This window comes from Pseudophryne corroboree, chromosome 2 (genome assembly GCF_028390025.1).
Source record: "Pseudophryne corroboree isolate aPseCor3 chromosome 2, aPseCor3.hap2, whole genome shotgun sequence".
Taxonomy (NCBI): Eukaryota; Metazoa; Chordata; class Amphibia; order Anura; family Myobatrachidae; genus Pseudophryne; species Pseudophryne corroboree.
This window is the reverse complement of record NC_086445.1, coordinates 914,537,286-914,552,079: the sequence shown is the minus strand read 5'-3', so window position 1 is coordinate 914,552,079 and position 14,794 is coordinate 914,537,286. Positions and strand designations below refer to the sequence as shown.

At 47.9% G+C, this 14,794-nt stretch overlaps 1 protein-coding gene across 2 annotated transcripts in view; it reads right to left on the bottom strand.

Moving 5' to 3' along the window:
* The window catches only part of DPH1 (diphthamide biosynthesis 1), a 552,655-nt gene that overhangs the window by 29,736 nt on the left and 508,125 nt on the right, over positions 1-14,794 (bottom strand). For both annotated transcript variants that reach the window (XM_063956121.1, XM_063956120.1), the window contains one exon: positions 8,569-8,669. In XM_063956121.1, the coding sequence (XP_063812191.1) occupies positions 8,569-8,669 (101 nt within the window). The remainder of the gene's footprint in view (positions 1-8,568; positions 8,670-14,794) is intronic.

Below are 14,794 nucleotides of genomic sequence, written 5' to 3'. Positions count from 1 at the left end.
CTGTTGTAGACTGCTGCCAGATCTGTGCAAACTGAAGAAGTCGGCTCCCCACCCTGGGGTCCCCCAAGTGGAGGCCCGTATCATCAGGCTGATGGCTTATTATCGGTTTTACCAATCAGTCCTCTGGTAGCCCAATGCTTTTTAGTCATACCAGACTTCTTGTATTGGGACTGCCTGCTATCACTTTTACCTTTAGCTTTTCCTTGAGACCGAAAAGCCGGAACTTTAGGTTTGAAATTGTATGTGGAAGGAAACTTGACCTTTTTGGAGTCTGCTTCTGACTCCAAAATATCTGTCAATTCTTCACCAAAAAGAATATCTCTAGAAAAGGTCAAAAGATTCCAAAACCTTCTTAGATTCTGAATCAGTTTTCCACGTACGTAGCCAAACTGCTCTGCGAGCATTGTTGAAGCTTATGCCCTGGAGGCAATAGTACCAATATCCAATGCTGCTTCTTCCGAGAATATTGCAGCCTGTTTTATATGTGCTATATGGGATTTTTGCTCTCTAGATGCTATTGAAAAATCCCCCTCCAATGCCTCAGCCCAGGCAGCCACTGCCTTTGCCATCCAAGCTGAAGCCATGGTTTGCCTTATGACTGCCCCAGACAGGAAAAAAAGGTTTTTAGAAAACCATCCACTCTCCTATCCGTGACATCATTTAATGATGTTGAAGGCAAAGGTAATGTAGATTTTCGCACTAATCGAATCACATGCGTATCTACTTTAGGAGCCACCTCCCTTTTTAAACAATCCCCAGCTGGAAGAGGATAATTGAATTCCATTTCTTAGGAATTCTAAACTTCTTATTAGGTGTAGCCCAAGCCTCTTTCATGATTTCCGTCAGCTGATCTGACCCTGGAAACTCAACCTTAACTGTTTTGGGATGTTTAAACACAGTTGCCTTGGTTTTTAACACAGGCTCTGCTGAATCCTCTAAGGATAGAATGCATTTCATTGCTTTAATTAACTCCGCTATATCCACTGAGCTGAGACCTTCCTCCTCCTCTTCGTATGCCGAAGTAGAATTAATTGAGCTTTCATCTTCCAATGAATCCTCATCTGAACCATGTGTAGCCTGTGAGGATGAAGATTTACTTACCACCGGCTTATCAGCCTGTTTCTTTTAAGAGGCTGCTGCTGGAAGTGAAACACTACAGGTGGGAAGCTGAATGTAAGGGTTAATCGTGTAACCTAAACATGGTACAGGAGTTGGAGAAATTATCCGTTCAGCTATACTGGATAAAGTCTGTGCAAACATAGCCCAAGGGGATCAACCTGCATCTGAATCTGCCTTGTATTTGTCAAGAACCCCTGGGGAAAGCTAAAACAAACCATTCCTGGTGAAAGCTAAAACAAACCACCCTGAACCAGATCCTGAGAGGATAACCCAGCTTTGCAAGACAAACATGATATGATTGTTGGTGTTGCTGTGAGTGTATCTTCCTCACCTTTGCCGTTCTTAGGACATGATAAATAATCAACACTTCCACAGTGTATTACACAATTTGTGACTGAAATCACTTTAAGCTTTTTAAAGTGACATACAATCCGACGCTACTTAAGCACCAGCACTGAGGATCGGATTAGACAAAACTGACAATAAAGTAAAGTCAGCAATCACACTAGCAGTCAGTCACATGTTATACATTAGTATAATAAGCAATATGAGCACATCAGCTACATTTCAAGTATGTCGGAGAACATATTACTGAATCACGTTTAAACAGATCTACCGTATTCAGACTCATTGCGAAAGAAAATAAGATTTTACTTACCGATAAATCTATTTCTCGTAGTCCGTAGTGGATGCTGGGACTCCGTAAGGACCATGGGGAATAGCGGCTCCGCAGGAGACAGGGCACAAAATAAAAGCTTAAGGATCAGGTGGTGTGCACTGGCTCCTCCCCCTATGACCCTCCTCCAAGCCTCAGTTAGGATACTGTGCCCGGACGAGCGTACATAATAAGGAAGGATATTGAATCCCGGGTAAGACTCATACCAGCCACACCAATCACACCGTACAACTTGTGATCTGAACCCAGTTAACAGTATGATAAACGCAAAGGAGCCTCTGAAAAGATGGCTCACAACAATAATAACCCGAATTTTTGTAACAATAACTATATACAAGTATTGCAGACAATCCGCACTAGGGATGGGCGCCCAGCATCCACTACGGACTACGAGAAATAGATTTATCGGTAAGTTAAATCTTATTTTCTCTGACGTCCTAGTGGATGCTGGGACTCCGTAAGGACCATGGGGATTATACCAAAGCTCCCAAACGGGCGGGAGAGTGCGGATGACTCTGCAGCACCGAATGAGAGAACTCCAGGTCCTCCTCAGCCAGGGTATCAAATTTGTAGAATTTAGCAAACGTGTTTGCCCCTGACCAAGTAGCTGCTCGGCAAAGTTGTAAAGCCGAGACCCCTCGGGCAGCCGCCCAAGATGAGCCCACTTTCCTTGTGGAATGGGCTTTTACTGATTTTGGCTGTGGCAATCCTGCCACAGAATGTGCAAGCTGAATTGTACTACAAATCCAACGAGCAATCGTCTGCTTTGAAGCAGGAGCACCCAGCTTGTTGGGTGCATACAGGATAAACAGCGAGTCAGATTTTCTGACTCCAGCCGTCCTGGAAACATATATTTTCAAGGCCCTGACAACGTCAAGCAACTTAGAGTCCTCTAAGTCCCTGGTAGCCGCAGGTACCACAATAGGTTGGTTCATGTGAAATGCAGAAACCACCTTAGGTAGAAATTGAGGACGAGTCCTCAATTCCGCCCTGTCAGAATGAAAAATTAAGTAAGGGCTTTTATATGATAAAGCCGCCAATTCTGACACACGCCTGGCTGAAGCCAAGGCTAACAGCATCGACACCTTCCATGTGAGATATTTTAAGTCCACAGTGGAAAGTGGTTCAAACCAATGTGACTTTAGAAAACTCAACACAACATTGAGATCCCAAGGTGCCACTGGAGGCACAAAAGGAGGCTGTATGTGCAGCACCCCTTTTACAAATGTCTGAACTTCAGGTACTGAAGCCAGTTCTTTCTGGAAGAAAATCGACAGGGCCGAAATTTGAACCTTAATGGACCCTAATTTTAGGCCCATAGACAGTCCTGTTTGCAGGAAATGAAGGAAACGACCCAGTTGAAATTCCTCTGTAGGGGCCTTCTTGGCCTCACACCACGCAACATATTTACGCCAAATGCGGTGATAATGTTTTGCGGTTACGTCCTTCCTGGCTTTGACCAGAGTAGGGATGACTTCTTCTGGAATGCCTTTTTCCCTCAGGATCCGGCGTTCAACCGCCATGCCGTCAAACGCAGCCGCGGTAAGTCTTGGAACAGACAAGGCCCCTGCAGTAGCAGGTCCTTTCTTAGAGGTAGAGGCCACGGTTCGTCCGTGAGCATCTCTTGAAGTTCCGGGTACCAAGTCCTTCTTGGCCAATCCGGAACCACGAGTATAGTTCTTACTCCTCTCCTTCTTATGATTCTCAGTACTTTTGGTATGAGAGGCAGAGGAGGGAACACATACACTGACTGGTACACCCACGGCGTTACCAGAGCGTCCACTGCTATTGCCTGAGGGTCCCTTGACCTGGCGCAATATCTGTCCAGTTTTTTGTTTAGACGTGACGCCATCATGTCCACCTTTGGTTTTTCCCAACGGTTTACAATCAGGTGGAAGACTTCTGGGTGAAGTCCCCACTCTCCCGGGTGAAGGTCGTGTCTGCTGAGGAAGTCTGCTTCCCAGTTGTCCACTCCCGGAATGAACACTGCTGACAGTGCTATCACATGATTTTCCGCCCAGCGAAGAATCCTTGCAGCTTCTGCCATTGCCCTCCTGCTTCTCGTGCCGCCCTGTCTGTTTACGTGGGCGACTGACGTGATGTTGTCCGATTGGATCAACACCGCCTGACCCTGAAGCAGAGGTTTTGCTTGACTTAGGGCATTGTAAATGGCCCTTAGTTCCAGAATGTTTATATGAAGAGATGTTTCCATGCTTGACCACAAGCCCTGGAAATTCCTTCCCTGTGTGACTGCTCCCCAGCCTCTCAGGCTGGCATCCGTGGTTACCAGGATCCAATCCTGAATGCCAAATCTGCGGCCCTCTAGTAGATGAGCACTCTGCAGCCACCACAGGAGAGACACCCTTGTCCTTGGCGACAGGGTTATCCGCTGATGCATCTGCAGATGCGATCCGGACCATTTGTCCAGTAGATCCCACTGAAACGTTCTTGCATGGAATCTTCCGAATGGAATCGCTTCGTAAGAAGCCACCATTTTTCCCAGGACCCTCGTGCACTGATGCACTGAGACCTGGCCTGGTTTTAGGAGGTTCCTGACTAGCTCGGATAACTCCCTGGCCTTCTCCTCCGGGAGAAACACCTTCTTCTGGACTGTGTCCAGAATCATTCCTAGGAACAGTAGACGTGTCGTTGGAATCAGCTGCGATTTTGGAATATTTAGAATCCACCCGTGCTGACGTAACACTACCTGAGATAGTGCTACTCCGACTTCTAACTGTTCCCTGGATCTTGCCCTTATCAGGAGATCGTCCAAGTAAGGGATAATTAAAATGCCTTTTCTTCGTAGAAGAATCATCATTTCGGCCATTACCTTGGTAAAGACCCGAGGTGCCGTGGACAATCCAAACGGCAGCGTCTGAAACTGATAATGACAGTTTTGTACTACAAACCTGAGGTACCCTTGGTGAGAAGGGTATATTGGGACGTGGAGATAAGCATCTTTGATGTCCAGAGACACCATATAGTCCCCTTCTTCCAGGTTCGCTATCACTGCTCTGAGTGACTCCATCTTGAATTTGAACCTTTTTATGTAAGTGTTCAAGGATTTCAGATTTAAAATTGGTCTCACCGAGCCGTCCGGCTTCGGTACCACAAACAGCGTGGAATAATACCCCTTTCCCTGTTGCAGGAGGGGTACCTTGATTATCACCTGCTGGGAATACAGCTTGTGAATGGCTTCCAAAACTGCCTCCCTGTCGGAGGGAGACTTTGGTAAAGCAGACTTCAGGAACCGACGAGGGGGAAACGCCTCGAATTCCAGTTTGTACCCCTGCGATACTACCTGTAGAATCCAGGGATCCACTTGCGAGTGAGCCCACTGCGCGTTGAAATTCTTGAGACGGGCCCCCACCATATCTGAGTCTGCTTGTAAAGCCCCAGCGTCATGCTGAAGACTTGGCAGAAGCAGGGGAGGGCTTCTGCTCCTGGGAAGCGGCTGCATGGTGCAGTCTTTTTCTTCTTCCTCTGCCCCGGGGCAGAAAGGAGTGGCCTTTTGCTCGCTTGTACTTATGGGAACGAAAGGACTGAGTTTGAAAAGACGGTGTCTTTTTCTGCTGATGTGAAGTGACCTGGGGTAAAAAGGTGGATTTCCCAGCCGTTGCCGTGGCCACCAGGTCCGATAGACCAGCCCCAAATAACTCCTCCCCTTTATACGGCAATACTTCCATGTGCCGTTTGGAATCCGCATCCCCTGACCACTGTCGCGTCCATAACGCTCTTCTGGCAGAGATGGACATAGCACTTACTCTTGATGCCAGGGTGCAAATATCCCTCTGTGCATCACGCATATATAGCAATGCATCCTTTAAATGTTCTATAGTTAACAAAATATTGTCCCTATCCAGGGTATCAATATTCTCAGTCAGGGAATCCGACCATGCGACTCCAGCACTGCACATCCAGGCTGAGGCGATTGCTGGTCGCAGTATAACACCAGTATGTGTGTATATACTTTTTAGGATATTTTCCAGCCTTCTATCAGCTGGTTCTTTGAGGGTGGCCGTATCAGGAGACGGTAACGCTACTTGTTTAGATAAACGTGTGAGCGCCTTATCTACCCTAGGGGGTGTTTCCCAACGCGCCCTAACCTCTGGCGGGAAGGGATATAATGCTAATAATTTATTAGAAATTAGCTGTTTTTTATCGGGGGAAACCCACGCTTTATCACACACCTCATTTATTTCCTCTGACTCAGGAAAAACTATTGGTAGTTTTTTCACACCCCACATAATACCCTTCTTTGTGGTACTTGTAGTGTCAGAAAGGTTCAATGCCTCTTTCATTGCCGTGATCATGTAACGTGTGGCCCTACTGGACATTACGTTTGTCTCGTCACCGTCGACACTAGACTCAGTATCTGTGTCAGGGTCTGTGTCGACCCACTGAGGTAACGGGCGTTTTAGCGCCCCTGACGGTGTCTGAGACGCCTGGACAGGCACTAATTGATTTGCCGGCTGTCTCATGTCGTCAACAGTTTTTTGCAAATTGCTGACATTATCACTTAATTGTTTAAATACAATCATCCAGTCAGGTGTCGACTCCCTAGGGGGTGACATCACCAACACAGGCAACTGCTCCGCCTCCACATCATTTTCCTCCTCATACATGTCGACATACGCGTACCGACACACAGCACACACACCGGGAATGCTCTGATAGAGGACAGGACCCCACTTAGCCCTTTGGAGAGACAGAGGGAGAGTCTGCCAGCACACACCCAGCGCTATATATATACAGGGATAACCTTATATAAGTGTTATTCCCTTATAGCTGCTGTTATTATCGTTATTTGCTGCCAAAAATGCCCCCCCTTCTCTTTTTTACCCTGATTCTGAAGCAGGACTGCAGGGGAGAGTCAGGGAGCCGTCCTTCCAGCGGAGCTGTGAGGGAAAATGGCGCTTGTGTGCTGAGGAGATAGGCTCCGCCCCTTCACGACGTCCTTATCTCCCGCTTTTTTGTGTAAAAATGGCAGGGGTTAAAATACATCCATATAGCCCAGGAGCTATATGTGATGTATTCTTTTTGCCACCTAAGGTATATACTGTTATATTGCGTCTCAGGGCGCTCCCCCCCAGCGCCCTGCACCCTCAGTGACCGGAGTGTGAAGTGTGCTGAGAGCAATGGCGCACAGCTGCGGTGCTGTGCGCTACCTTAGTCTGAAGACAGGATGTCTTCTGCCGCCGATTTCACCGGACCTCTTCGTCTCTTCTGGCTCTGTAAGGGGGACGGCGGCGCGGCTCCGGTGACCCATCCAGGCTGTACCTGTGATCGTCCCTCTGGAGCTAATGTCCAGTAGCCTAAGAAGCCCAATCCACTCTGCACGCAGGTGAGTTCGCTTCTTCTCCCCTTAGTCCCACGATGCAGTGAGCCTGTTGCCAGCAGGACTCACTGAAAAAAAAAAAAAAACCTAAACTAAACTTTTATTCTAAGCAGCTCAGGAGAGCCACCTAGATTGCACCCTTCTCGGCCGGGCACAAAAATCTAACTGAGGCTTGGAGGAGGGTCATAGGGGGAGGAGCCAGTGCACACCACCTGATCCTTAAGCTTTTATTTTGTGCCCTGTCTCCTGCGGAGCCGCTATTCCCCATGGTCCTTACGGAGTCCCAGCATCCACTAGGACGTCAGAGAAACAGTAAATGTATACAGACTCATATGCAATAGTCACTTATCTAACTATTCATACTCAAAAAGGTAGAGACTTAGTGCTGTATGGCCCATACTCAGTAGAATGGGATACAGGGAGACTCACCTCGCTTCCAGGACCGATCAATACATTAGCGAACGCTAAGTGGATCCAGACGCTACTAGTGTACATTGCTGCTCCATGAACATATAGTGAACAGACGCACCAGTCACACAGCCACCTATGCTGCGACTGGGTCCCCTTCGTGTACAGCGTCTGAGACGGAGGCGGGAAAACAGTTCATGGTGGGAGACTCGGAGGAAACTGATCATGAACCGGGGGGAGGGGCGACCAGGAGAGCGTCTGACTCCCCACTGCTGACATCAAGCCTAGGGATCGTGGCCTCATACTATTCCTGGAGCCTGTGATCCCTAAGGCCTAGCACTGGTGCACCCGAGGTGGCAGCCGAGTCAGCAACTATTTGGTAGTCTCCTCCCAAAACAGTGCAGCGGTGTCCGTATTCCCCTTCTAAGTGGAACCGATGCCTTACCTTCTCCCCGTGCTCCGTCCACAGCCTGGTAGCATCTGCTGGACCTGCTAGTATATCCGACACAGACGCCCGCCGAAACAGCACTGTACTCGTGGGTAAGCATTGTCGCGACCCGGCGGAGAGTTGTTGGAGCGACTCTTTCTAAGGTACGTATAAGACGCTGTTTATAAAGATTGCTCAGAAAAAAATAGTAAGACTATAAAAATAAAATAAGAATGCTTAGGGCTGCTAAAACCAGCAGCCCTCTGATCATGGTCCGGATCCTGCCGCACCAAACTAAAAACTGATTTGCCTGAGCCAGGAGGCGGGGATATATGGACGGGCCCATTGAATGCTGGGAGGCCGGAAAGCTTTGAGCGATTGGTGCAAATCCGCAGTCGCTTCATCATATCCCATTGTTATCCTGTGGATGTTTTTAATGTCACAGTGGATGACAGAAATGCCCAAACAGTGTCACAACCGACAGTTTTAGCGTCAGCGTTGAAATGCCAGCACGATCCCCCCCAACATCACCACTAGCCTAGAGCCGTACGTACAGAGTGTGTGTGTGTGTGTGTTTATAGCACTGCTCTCTATACTCACGCGTCCACCTCTGGGAACAGCTGGAGTTTATTAGGGAAGATTTCCGACAGCAGAAGCCGCACGTAACGACAGCCAAGAGCCTGCAGACGTGACTCCAGGTGCTAAGAGGGGAGAGAGAGCCACAGTGTGTTAGACAATAAGAGGAGAGCATTTGGGGGTGAGGCAACCATCCAATCCGTAGCCTCCACTGACTAACCTTGCTAATTAATTAAGGCAGAAGCTAGAGAATAATAAGATAAAGCAAGACCTCCCTACATACAGATATATTTATCCAGTAATCATATACGTAAGGGTGTTTGTATTATTCGTACTTATAACTATATACAGTATCTATGTTATAGATATGTGCGTATATGTATATAATATAGATATATGTACATACACAATGTTCACACACTCCTTTACGATTATCCATATGGTGTACTAAAAACTGATGCCTAAATACATAAAATAAGTAGTACAGATTCATGGACAGGTCTTCTCTTCCCTCCGATACGCTATAGAGCTGTGGTACAGGACTGTATCTTCATCATATGGATTCTAGGTGAATATATATGGGGCCGGATGTAATGACATCCGAGTTGGCAGAAGGTGCGGGTTCCTGAGTTCAGCCGGGAACCCGCACCTCCTGCCAACTCGGACATCATTACATTCAACCCACTTCATCAAAATGGAAAGGAATTGGAGAATGAATGCAAGTCTCAGTGAGCTGTGTAGAGGGTGGTCATGCAGTAGAACATCCTAGAGAAGGTAAAGGTTTTTGTATTGTAAATATGAAAGTTTGGGAGAACCACTGCAATCCAGGTGTATGAGTAGATTGAAAAACATTGGCCGTTGCTGGAATATCAGCATAACCTACAACTCCAAATCAGTGCCAATGTCACTTCCATCATCACTGACAGAGCCTGACTTCCCTGCAATGTGCTGTCTGAGTACAGCCACCAGATGCCCACTAAGATACAAAGGTTGCAGCCTGGCACTAGACTTGAGGAGCTCTGTTCCCTTCCCTTGTGAAGAATCTGGGCACCGCCGAACAGTGCAAATGAAGCTCAATGTAATGAATAATAAAAAGGTTTAGACTGGGCCATCTGGGTAGCAGACTGACCCCTAGAACTTGGCAAGCTGAGCCAGGTGGTGACCCCTTTGACCGGAGACCCTGGCAAGTGCCATCTTGGCCCTAGTTAGCAGCACAGGTGGCAATACTGAGACTGTAGTAAACACACACACATGTAGATATATATAAAAAGTGGAGACAATTAAGAATTAGTGTGACAGACAGGGTAGGACAGTGTGTTGAAGACCTGGTGAATGGAACATTTGCATGAGAAGTGAGCAGAGGCGTAAACTAGCTCGGTGCGTAGAAGGCCCAGCAGGGCAGGGCGAACCGGCACTTGCATGGCCCGCTCATCCCTCTGTGCCAGTAATGCGCCCACCACTGCTGGAACTCTGCCCATCGTTCCCGCCCTCCACCATCGCGTCGCTGCCAAGCTGTCCTCCTGCCCTCCACCATGCCTGTTTCTGAGAACGTGACCACAGAGCGCCGGACCAGGTAGAGGATGGGTCGCTGTTCCGTGGCTGCAGTTCGGGTCCCAGGTTTCTGGGGGGCACACATGCCAGCCTAGGATGCTCAGAAGCGGTGCAGTCTCCCCCCGGCAGCAGCATCCACTCCCAGCACTCAGGAGAAGTGACAGGAAGGGAGCCGGGTAGTAGACAGGGGAGGCCGGGCGACTTGCTGTGGGAGAGACCACTGACCTCTGCTGTGCCAGGTGGGAGTGAAGTGGCTGTACAACCCTGAGCTACGCAATCCTGCCAGGTACATTCCCCCCCTCACTTTATTATCTGCATGCTCCCCCAAGTAGAGGGTTGAACCACTCGCCCCACCATTGTACCCGCAACAGCGGTCACGCTCCCTGTCTGATGAGCTGAGTGCCAGACCTCACTCACAGTTCCCACCGGCTCCTAGCTCCCCTAAGGTAAGGGTGGGGTGGGGAGGATGATGACGTGACACATTTATAGGATTAGAAGGGAGGGGAGAGGTGACACACAAGAAAGGCTTAGAAGTGTGTGTTGGGGGGGGAAGACACGCAGAGAGAAAGAGAATGAACGGGGGGTGGGGGAGACAGACACACAGAGGAGACATAAAATGTGTTGGTGTGCTGAGTGACAACGCAGGGGTAAATTATGGTGTGCTGAGTGACGACACAGGGTGGGAGATGATGTGCAGAGAAACGACTCAGGGGGAGATGGTGTGCAGAGAGATGACGCAGGGGGAGATAATGGTGTGGCTGAGAGACGCAGGGGGCAGGATGTGACACAGGGGGCAGGATGTGAGTCTCGTTGAACCGCTGTTGTATGATGCTGACCTTATTCATACAAACAGGCATCTTCTGGACGATGTGATCTCCTACATGAAAAGTGAATACAGATGCCATATGCCTTAGAGCAGGGATGGGGAACCTAAGGCCATCAAGCTGTTGTGGAAATACACAGCCCAGCATGCCTTGCTACAGTTTTGCTACTTGGCCATGGTAAAACTGTTGCAGGGCGTGCTGGTATTTGTAGTTCCACATCAGCTGGAGGGACGAAGGTTCCCCATCCCTGCCTTAGAGGATACATTTCTTCAGAAACATTGGGAGAAACCATCATATAGGTAAGGTGCATATGGAATTGAAAAGAATGTTCCCAGTTCCCAAGTGGCATGTCATGTTGACACACCCCATGTTCAGCGGCCACGCCCCTTCTGGTATGTGGCCATGCCCATTTTTTCACAGCGCTTGCAGGGCACACACAATTTACTTTCTAGGTATTTTGTTTGTGAGGGGTGCCACTCTTAATCTTGCCCTGGTCTCCAAAAACCCTAGTAATACCTCTGGAAGTGAGTGGCCAACAGTAATGGGTTGTAGATCTACCAGCAATGAAATTGCTGACCACCTTAGTCAGTGCAGTATTAATGATGGGAAAGATCACTTAACTAAAGAGCAGCCAATCGTTTATGTGAGGAAAAGAAGAATATTAGGCAAAGGAAGGCAAGTTTCTCAATGAGCATGGAGAAGACATGACATTGGGAGATGGGACAGTAATCAGAGTACTTTCGTTCAGAATTCTTCACAACTGGAGAGAGAGAGAGTGAGAGAGAGAGAGAGAGATAGAAGGGGAATATGTTCAAGTTAAGTTGCAGGCATAGAAGATCGTATATATTCCATCTTTACTTATGGGATGAAATGAAAGAGGGTGCAGTGCAGGAATTCCCCAGATTGCTGCTCAGGGAAGAGGACAGTTTTTCACATGAGATCTGGTGAATGCTGTCCTTGAAGCAATAATGGTGGATGGAAGGATGGTGTTGGAGGGTTTGGTAAAAATTTGAATGTATTTAAAAAAAAGTATTTGGGGCAAGAATCCTGAAAGTAGAAGAGAGATTGGGAGAATATTTGGTTTGTAGTGTCCAGAGCACTTAATGAGCACTGCAGTCTGTGTCAGCAAGTCCTGAAAGGTACAAAGCATTGGCCAATGCCATGTGTATGCTCTATATGCACTATAGCGGAGTGAAAGAGGGCATTACTGCCATGCATGGACCAAAATGCATGTCTCCATACACAGACTGCACAGTGAGCATGGCATCTGTACTTTCTAGTTCCATGAAATAATACTACTAGAACCATCTGAGTATGGATATGGTGCAGTGAGTGGGTTGTCTGCTCCACGTGATCCTTACTGGATACTCCTTTTGTGCCAACTATGGGTAATTGTGTAAATTACAATTTTGTTTATTTAAAATATCAAACGCACAGTGGCAATAATGGAATTATGCATGTACTAGTTATGCCTGTTGTTCACCCCGATAATGCCAATAACATCTACTAAGTACTGCACAAGAGATGGCATCTTCAACTAAGCAGATACATGGATCATCATGGAAATACAGACCCACCGAACTCAATCACATTGACTGATGCTTGTACATTGAATTTAGCATATTATATTGTATAGTGTATATATAATATATATATATATATATATATATATATAATAAGATTTTACTTACCGATAAATCTATTTCTCATAGTCCGTAGTGGATGCTGGGGACTCCGTCAGGACCATGGGGAATAGCGGCTCCGCAGGAGACAGGGCACAAAAGCAAGCTTTTAGGATCACATGGTGTGTACTGGCTCCTCCCCCTATGACCCTCCTCCAAGCCTCAGTTAGGTACTGTGCCCGGACGAGCGTACACAATAAGGAAGGATCTTGAATCCCGGGTAAGACTCATACCAGCCACACCAATCACACCGTACAACTTGTGATTTGAACCCAGTTAACAGTATGATAACAATGAAGTAGCCTCTAAAAAAGATGGCTCACAACAATAATAACCCGATTTTTTTGTAACAATAACTATGTACAAGTAATGCAGACAATCCGCACTTGGGATGGGCGCCCAGCATCCACTACGGACTATGAGAAATAGATTTATCGGTAAGTAAAATCTTATTTTCTCTAACGTCCTAGTGGATGCTGGGGACTCCGTCAGGACCATGGGGATTATACCAAAGCTCCCAAACGGGCGGGAGAGTGCGGATGACTCTGCAGCACCGAATGAGAGAACTCCAGGTCCTCCTCAGCCAGGGTATCAAATTTGTAGAATTTAGCAAACGTGTTTGCCCCTGACCAAGTAGCTGCTCGGCAAAGTTGTAAAGCCGAGACCCCTCGGGCAGCCGCCCAAGATGAGCCCACCTTCCTTGTGGAATGGGCATTTACAGATTTTGGCTGTGGCAGGCCTGCCACAGAATGTGCAAGCTGAATTGTACTACAAATCCAACGAGCAATAGTCTGCTTAGAAGCAGGAGCACCCAGCTTTTTGGGTGCCTACAATATAAACAGCAAGTCAGACTTTCTGACTCCAGCCGTCCTGGAATTATATATATATATATATTTTCAGGGCCCTGACAACGTCTAGCAACTTGGAGTCCTCCAAGTCCCTAGTAGCCGCAGGCACCACAATAGGTTGTTTCAGGTGAAACGCTGACACCACCTTAGGAAGAAACTGGGGACGAGTCTGCAGTTCTGCCCTGTCCGAATGGAAAATCAAATATGGGCTTTTGTAAGACAAAGCCGCCAATTTTGACAATCGCCTGGCCGAGGCCAGGGCCAACAGCATGGTCACTTTCCATGTGAGATATTTCAAATCCACAGATTTGAGTGGTTCAAACCAATATGATTTGAGGAATCCCAACACTACGTTGAGATCCCACGGTGCCACTGGAGGCACACAAGGGCTGTATATGCAATACTCCCTTGACAAACGTCTGGACTTCAGGAACTGAAGCCAATTCTTTCTGGAAGAAAATCTATAGGGCCGAAACTTGAACCTTAATGGACCCCAATTTGAGGCTCATAGACACTCCTGTTTGCAGGAAGTGCAGAAATCGACCTAGTTGAATTTTTTTTTCGTGGGGCCTTCCTGGCCTCACCCACGCAACATATTTTTACCACATGTGGTGATAACGTTGTGCGGTCACCTCCTTCCTGGCTTTGACCAGGGTAGGTATGACCTCTTCCGGAATGCCTTTTCCCTTAGGATCCGGCGTTCAAACCGCCATGCCGTCAAACGCAGTCGCGGTAAGTCTTGGAACAGACAAGGTCCCTGCTGGAGCAGGTCCTTTCTTAAAGGCCGATGCCACGGTTCCTCTTGGAACAGACATGGTACTTGCTGAAAGCAAATCCCTTCTTAGCTCCCGAGGCCATTAGTCCTCTGTGAGCATCTCTTGAAGTTCCGGTTACCAAGTCCCTCTTGGCCAATCCGGAGCCACGAGTATAGTTCTTACTCCTCTATGTCTTATAATTCTCAATACCTTGGTTATGAGAAGCAGAGAAGGGAACACATACACCGACTGTTACACCCACGGTGTTACCAGGACGTCCACAGCTATCGCCTGAAGGTCTCGTGACCTGGCGCAATACCTGTCCCATTTTTTTGTTCGGGCGGGACGCCATCATGTCCACCTTTGGTCTTTCCCAACGGTTCACAATCATGCGGAAAACTTCCCGATGAAGTTCCCACTCTCCCGGGTGGAGGTCGTGCCTGCTGAGGAAGTCTGCTTCCCAGTCGTCCACTCCCGGAATGAACACTGCTGACAGTGCTATCACATGATTTTCCGCCTAGCGAAAAATCCTTGCAGTTTTGCCACTGCCCTCCTGCTTCTTGTGCCGCCCTTTCTGTTTACGTGGGCGA